This window comes from Echinococcus granulosus, assembly GCF_000524195.1.
Source record: "Echinococcus granulosus chromosome Unknown EG_S00033, whole genome shotgun sequence".
NCBI lineage: Eukaryota > Metazoa > Platyhelminthes > Cestoda > Cyclophyllidea > Taeniidae > Echinococcus > Echinococcus granulosus.
Genome location: NW_020170413.1, coordinates 140,193 through 148,372, shown reverse-complemented (window position 1 = coordinate 148,372; position 8,180 = coordinate 140,193). Strand labels below are relative to the sequence as shown.

At 42.3% G+C, this 8,180-nt stretch overlaps 1 protein-coding gene across 1 annotated transcript; it reads right to left on the bottom strand. All coding sequences in view use genetic code 11, as the record gives it.

Annotated features, from left to right (window-relative positions):
- Positions 1-3,251: 3,251 nt before the first annotated feature.
- On the bottom strand, positions 3,252-4,685 carry EGR_04908 (IQ domain-containing protein K; the record flags this gene model as incomplete). Its single annotated transcript, XM_024494157.1, has 5 exons — positions 3,252-3,332; positions 3,690-3,911; positions 4,265-4,371; positions 4,406-4,525; positions 4,610-4,685. The coding sequence occupies 5 exons, from the start codon at positions 4,683-4,685 to the stop codon at positions 3,252-3,254; spliced, it is 606 nt and encodes a 201-aa protein (XP_024351394.1).
- Between the last annotated feature and the right edge of the window lie 3,495 nt (positions 4,686-8,180).

The window sequence follows — 8,180 nt, the reverse complement described above, 5'->3', positions numbered from 1 at the left end:
TGGAGGTGTTGTCCATCAACATTAATTGAGAATGTCGCCTTGCCATTTCTTCGCGCATTGCTTAGGTAAGATTGAATTGTGCTTCATGAGATGCTGTCGGATACACCCTTAGAAGCAAGTAGTTTTGGTTGTCCCTGTAGTACTTTACATGTTTCACTATGAAAGTACAAACACAAAACCGAGGACTGAACTTTCAGTCAGTGGTGTAGAAGTCCATGAATAGTTAGAGTGCTTCGTGTTCCGAGGGCAGGTGGTAGTCCACCGGCAGAGGTATTATGCCAACCTGGATAACGCAACTTTGACCATGCATTAATTGCGCAAAGACTTAAGGTTAAGGGTTAAAAGGAAATTGTTGCCTACGATGTGTACATTGAACCGATTGCAGCACAAAGGGCGTGACAGCAGCTCATGAATTCCAATTCATCCTCAACTAGGTAATGTGTGAGGTAATGGCGAAGGCGCGATTTGTAGTTGGTGTTGTTCGGTAATGCCCTCATGCTTATGAGATAATGCTCCATGAGAGAGACACTTTCTTGTCGAATTTATGGTCCAGAAAGCCACAAGCGAATGTCGGTGAACTTGGTGCAAGCCTACGAGACTAACAATGGGGTTTGCCTCCCCAAACAGAGACAAAGCGAACCTTGTGCGATGTGACTACAAGAAAGGTGACGAAGCTGCCCCTGCTGTTACCACTACTAACACCAATGTCACCATTGACCACTGCTGTCTCCTCACGGGTTTAAACCCAATTCGGAGTATTTCTCCACAAGTGTCCAATGATGGGTTTGACTCGGTGGAGGCAGCTTGGTTAAGTCGATCTTCGAAATCATCTTTTTAACTACCTTTGCCTTTTCCTCCACACCAAACTTGTTACGTCCTACATCTCGGCTTGGAGAATGAAGCTTGCTATTGCTAAGAACAGAAGGCCTAATTAGAATACAATCTGGTGGATGTGACTTATGAGCAACGAATACAGGAATGGTTTTTTCTCCCCTGAAGTGTTTTCATAGTGCAGATCCGTCACGGGTTGGATAGAGCCGCCCATATTCAGTTCGAATTGTTTCAAATTCCAAAGGATTGAACAATGGTTAGGTCTCAAGAGGTGGCTGTCATTTGTGAATTTGTTCGATGGAAGTGCTATATCCAACTTTCGTGTCGTCCTGCTATCATTGTTTGGCATTTTACTCGCTTCTAGATATTCTCGGCAAATCCGCACTTAGAGGAAATTGCTCGCCCTCAGTGGGAGGACTCACACCTTTTGCTGGTATTTGGAATCCTCCACTGCCCTCACTGTCAGCTCGGGAGAGGAATAATTCTATTAGCTTAACAGTTCCGACCTGAATTGATGAGGTAGCTCTCACCTCCACTGAAGCCTTGCATCTCGACTCAACGATGAGTGCGCAAATCTACTCTCCATTTCCATCGACCTTTCCTACCTGAATTTGAGAGCTACGAATTGCGTAACCGAAATGACACCACTTTTTATGCAATTACATTTATCATGAAATCGCTTTACGGGTGTGTTTTCTGTAACGTGAGATGTTGAGACCCTATGCAATGCAATCGCTAGGCTTTGAGTGTAGCCATTCAAGCACTTAACCAAGCGATTAGTGAACCCGCGCCGCCAATCCCCAAGGCCGCTTGTCCCATTACCGTCAAAGGAGGATAGGTCAGTGTCATTTCCATGCACGTAGATTGCTTGAAAAGCCATAGCATATTGCTCGAGAGAGTATTAGATTGCGAGCTTGCGATGCGTCAAGGGAGAAGACTGTCGTCTGATGGAATGAAATGTTTGCCAGCAACACGTGGTGAAATGAGAATTTCGGCTGCGATGAAAGACTCCATCAAGCTCTCTCAATTTCAGTAGCCTCATTTGATTTGCTCCAACTGGTGAGATGATAATAATGCCAGTTGCAGTACCGATCCCATCCAATTCGGAGGCTGATGCTTTTGGTTGCACGTAGTTGCATTCAGGACATTAGTGTTTTGCATTACAATTTGCTTATTGCTTCACATTAACTGCGGTGAAATTGCTTGACAGTGATAACATGAGTGTGATGATGACCCACTATCACCATGGTTCCTTGACTTGAAATGAGGCGGCCTCCAATTTAGTGCCCACTTACCCCCTCATGAATGGTTAAAAAGTAAATAAGGAGACGGGTTAATGTCCACCCACTTTACTGTAAATGAACAGCATCTCCGGCGTCATTACTAACATTGTCATCACTCCCTTCGGCCTTTCAAGTTGGCGGTGCCGGAGTGGGATTTACACACCCCTGTAAGTTGCTCTCATCCTCCCCTATTCTCGCGTTTTTACCCCCTTTCCTTTCCCTCCATCATTGCCGTCGTCGCATATCTCCTTTCCTCACCCCAGAATCAAAACCATTCTTATTAGGTAGATTTTCTGACTCCGCTATCGTTTTCCCTGTTAACAACCACTTTGTTTTTTCCATCGCCAGGGATACGATTCAATAATGACTTTCTTTAAATTGAACTGTTGCCTTTACCTTTTACCAGAGCGAAGTCATGTGGAATCTCATTTCATTAGCATTGGTGGCTTGGATGGGAGGAGAAGATGGTGGCAGCATGTGGATTCGATTTGTCCTATCATCCGCTACTTTGAAGGTCAGCATCGGAGTAGAAGGTGGACTCCATAGTAGCCAATCATGTTTTGATGCACATTTAAGCACATCCGCTGCCTTGCTAACGTCCACATGGCATGCAGTGATATTTTTTTTTGGGAGGGGAATCATCCTAACAATGTTCCGCGCGATACTCCTTATTCTCCGTGGTTTGTTCTTCACGTCAGCAAAATGCCTTTCCAATACGTCTAGTCTCTCGGCCTTTTCACTTATGATCAGTTTCATTCAATTCTTTTCCTTACTAGTGTTGCGTTTTTAAAACAAATCTGCTGTTGGGAGGAGGTGACTAATGCTTTGGAAAGGGGCAACTTACTTGAAGTTGATGTTATGAGTCTGTAACAATACCCTTGTAAGTGGGGTGAGAATAGGTTTCTGTTTCACAAAAGTTCTCCCACGTTAGCATGTTTTATTTGAGGTAAACAACATCAACACCTCCTGACATCATTGTAGAAGACAGAGAAAAGGGCAAAATTGCGTGGTAGTAATAAAAGGTACACTTGAGGTTGAATGGAAACCTGTCTCGGGATTTCATTGGTGACTTTGTCGTCATTGGAATGTGATTAGTCGGACGGCCTATTAATGCAGAGTAGAGTAAACAAAAGCGCTTTATGGATTCTCATAATTTTTCTGCAATCTCCACTCCCGTTGCCACCTTCGAAGGTCTTGAACTTCATCCTGTTTTCTCACCTTAATCAGAGAAAATGATGCATTAACTCATGGTGCATGGTTTACGTAAAACTTCATAAAACAGGCCTAAGAGACAAGCAAATCTTTGGAGGTGGCGACCAAAAAATAAACTGGAAAAGGCAAATTTGGCTTTTGCGAAGCGATCAAAATGGGTTGGCTTGGCTGCGAACATGCCGTTTCATCATGCATTTCGCACCCATCGCGACAACTTGGAAAACAGAAAAACTTGAGTAAACAAGTGCGAGTGAAAAGTAAGTCATGCATTAACAGCAAAACTAATGGGAAAACCTCAAATGTCTGTTAGTATTAGTCAAGTGCAACCACATGTTTAAGGTGGATTTGCAAAAAGATGGCTACCGAATATCCTCGCCAGTACTTTTGAATGATGGTAGCGGCCTCTGAACGAGTCAAGTGCCAACTGAGTGGAAGTGGTTTTCGAGGATGCGACTTCCAGTATTCAGCGACCCAATTAATGTCTTCTAGGCTCTTCACAGTATCAATACGCTCCGGCTTTGAAGGGTTATTTCGGTATAGTTCAAGCGTTAGGTAGTCGAGGGCATTAAAAGAAGAATGAGGTTTCTGAAACACCCAACAATGCATTACAGCTAGTGTTCGATTTGAAAGGCCCTACTCGTGCATAAATGCAAAGGACAGCACAGTCCCAAATTTTAAATCTTTATGTGAATTCAATGCCGCTCTCTGGTGAAATGATGACATAAAACAGTTCCAACAATTGAGACTGGAAGCCCGACTTAACACTCTTAATGAATGCATGAATACCTATTTCAAACCCTATGCAATTACTCAGTAAACGCTTGTCGTTATTGCTATTTGGTTCCACCCGCTGTTTACATCCCAATTTTCTAAGCGAAGATATTCTGCTAAGTCTTCATAGATAAGGAATAGATGTTTAACTAGGTGAAAGCACTTACTAGAAGAACATCTTTGGCTACGACCTGGGCCAATAGGCAACGCAAAATTGGTTCAAGTGTTGTAAGCAACTGCAATTTAATGTATTCGGAAGGCATAGTTAAGTCAACTACTGAGTGAGTAAGCTGAAAGGAATGATTTACCGGGGCGATCTTTAGGTGAATTTGCACTTTCGTGATTGGTAGACTCCTGTGATCTTCTGCATATTTTTAAGAGAATGTCCACGGGAAGGAAATGGATGCTACCCATGGTTTTGTAGCTAGCTACAACATTAACAGCAGATTTTGCACTTGTTTACGCAAGGCAAAACAAGCTGTGCATAATTTTAAAGTCAAGTTGAAATTAACTGTTTACAATAACTGGAAAAACATTTTGTTCTGATAGAAGAGCAGAACCTGCTGTGACAGAGGAAACGTTACTCATATCAAGGCACGTTTGAGCTATTGTTTAACCATTTGCAAAGTATGCCAAATGCTGCTAAAACATATTACCCTTAAAAGGAAATAAATACCGCGCCTTTTAGCTGCCTCAGATATGACCTTAGCTTCGTTCGAAAATCAAACAATAAAACATTTGTTATTTTTACCTAGCACATATAATCCAGGTTTTGCTACACAATTTTCTTTTTACGAGCCTCGTTGATTGTGTCATTATTCATTAAAGGCAGATTGCATATTGGTAGTTATTCCTGAATGGAGTTTACGTGGTTTGAAAATGCCTCGATAGTCGTCACTCTGGGCACTTCTCATTAAAACACAAGTTGACCTGCCCCCAGGCTGATAAAAGGTTTGACATCCAAATGCGAAATATTAGGCCACTTTTTAGGTGTCAACATATCAGCAATCCATCTAAAAAATCTGGTCTTAGGATCATTACATTTATCAAGTACATTTTGTGCGAAAATTGTACAAATTTTGCATTGTTTATTTATTGACACGTAGGTAAGGTATAAGTCGCAGTGAAAATTGCACTAGAATTAGCATCTACACCTTTCTCTGCATTTGCGCTTCTGCGTTTATTTAACTGGCCTAAACTTAGTATTTATAATTAAAATAAAACGTTGTTTAGTCAGCGCACTCAGACGCAAATATTTTCACCGTAAATTTAGGCATATTTGGTTGTATTAACTATGTGCAGTACTTCGGATCATGTCTACCTAGTACGTGTACAAAATTACTGGAAGAAAGGTGTGCTATTGCAGCCACATGTGATTCGCAAATAGATGAAAGGCATAGGGGTTCCTTTTACAACTACGTCGTAATGGAGATTACTTGGTTTCACAGTCTCCTGAAAGATGAACAAAGGATGCTTAACGGATGCACTCACCTCGGCGTTATAACCATTTACTTTGATAGAGATTGCTAGAATTACCTACTCATCGTTCGAAAGTAGGACGCAATTGATAAATTGGGGGAGTGACAAGCCGGCATAATGTTGTTGTGACTTATCAGATCCGATTAATTTGCTGTTTGACCAGAGAAATATTTCCGCATTGTAGCGGTTTGACATGTGGACAAGAGTCATTGGTTGGATACATGGATCTTAGATCATATGTGGATGGAAATATAGCCATGACAAGATAATGCAACTTTTGCGAATATGAGGGATAGTATGCACCCTTGTACCATTCGACAGTGTGCACTTCACTCTATTCATTTTTCTCACCACCCATCTCTACCTCATCTGTCACCTCAGCCCTCCTGTGAATAAAACGAGCGCCTACTAACCTGTCGTGAATTGGTCTTGGTGACCTTCAAAACATTGGAAATGAAACAGAGTGGTGGGGAGACTTAAGGTCACAAATTCTCACACGTAGGGTTGGCAATTAAACGTGAATGACACAATACGAACTTGGCATTAAAGGAAGAACTGGTGATGACAAATTGTGACGGCCAAGCCCAGAAAATTCTAAATCTTAATTAAGGTTTTGTATTGCGGCATTCCCTTCCATGGTCTCAGAGGCGAAGCCATCACCACAATCGAAAAGGTTTATTGGACCACTTAATGACTCTGCAGTACAGGTGCTAGACGCAGACGGAGAGGAGGACACAGCGGTTAATCTGGCGTTCTAGTCACCTGAACTTTTAGTCCAGGACAAATGCACGTAATTTCTGGAAGAATTGCTAAGTCGTAGTTTTAGGATCAAAAAAACCGGACTGATGCAAGTTAATTTTACTATCTAAATTATCTTTATCTTCCACCTTTAGATTCCGATTTTTAGGCTGATAGGATTGGCCAGATGGAGACATTTCAAGTTGCATAGTATGGATTGGGTTGTCTACAAAATACCGACGTTTTACCTGAGACCGGTGTCCGTTTTCTCCTTGTGAATCGGCGAAGAATCCCTCGATCAACAAGCATTATTTGTTGAAAATGATGTAATGCTTAAAATTCGAATTTTACAAGTAGTAAATGTTTGAGGTGTAGTCCAATTTTATATTCACTTTGCAGATTGACGGTGTTGCTTGTCAGCTGGATGGAGGCCTCTAACTCGACAAAAGTGTGGCAGTGTTGTAGAGCTTTTGTTTTTTACTTGCTTGAGGTTGAATTCTTCCATCCTCTTAATCGGGTAAACAGTGGATAAATGAATCGGGACAGCTGTCCTCTTCCCAACCTATAAGTCGGCATGGGATGATACGCCAGATGCATTCTTGCTTGACCATAAGACAGTGGGGACTGTATAGCCGGCCTCTGATTGTTTCGGTTAACCGTCGGTATAATAACAGATTTGTCTTGGCCTTCGCCTTTAGGCGGTTAGCGGTAAGCTGGAAGCACATGCATGCTGAATGTGGGCCACGCAGTAGAAAAAGAAGTGGAAACCTCTCTGAATAAATGAGTGAGTGAGGACAGGGATATTTTGCTTGCACAACATTTGCAAGATAGAATCATCACTTTGGACAATGTGGTACCGTTTCCTTTCTCAAAAGCGCACTGCGTCCCATCGTCGTGACTGTGCCGCACGGACGGTCATCGCATTCCATCACGATTTCGAAGGAACTGTCTTGCTAAAATGCTCTTTTTTGACATGGTCCAACTAGTGGATTTTCGAATATTGTATGTAGAAGAGGCGATGAAGTCTACTTTCGGCTTCGAGAATGAAGCTTGCTATTGTGAAGAACAGAAGGCTGAATTTGAATGCGATTTGGTGGAGGTGTCAAGACGCGACTCAATATGGACACGACGAATGAACAGGAAGTCAAGATCTCCTACCGCTTGTGTCAAGTCATTACATTTCCCTTATGCAAGGACACCATTCAAAAGTGCTTCAACAACTTATGGGTCGGCTTATTGCTTCTCTTCTGCCTGTTTAATCGGATGAAAGAAGACACAAAAGTCCACGATGCAGCACTTGCATTTATTGAATGACTAACTGAGGAGGTAGTCATTGCGACATGCAAAGGGATGCAAGGGCGCAGTTTCCAGTCGTCATTAGTTCTGACAAATAGGAAAATAAGCAATAAAATGAAGGAATTGTGCACACGGATGTGAAATCGCCCATATGGAAGTTGGTGAACTTTATCATACTGATAGATTGGATGAACTTTGCAGCCTACATGGACCACATGAATAGGAAGGCATTTAGCCACCATGTCTACCCGGTTAGTTGCCCTAAGTGAGGACACTTCTTAAGTAGTCTGTGGGAGGTGGGGGTCATGCTACTGTCCCGCATGCGTACGCCGCACCATTTTTCTACCCGTCTAAATGACTAAAGGAGTGACACATTAATTGGTCGACTCCTCCACCTTTCCCTTCCCTACGTGTCGACTGTTTCACTGTTTAACTGATTAACAATAAATTCATAATGCTTCGGGGCAAGGAAGACTGATCCCAGAGCCTAATCGCAAGCCTATCTAACCTTTCCATATTGGCAGCCTCAACAAATCGCCTCCAATATTGTCTCTGTCAGTTTACTTTTGT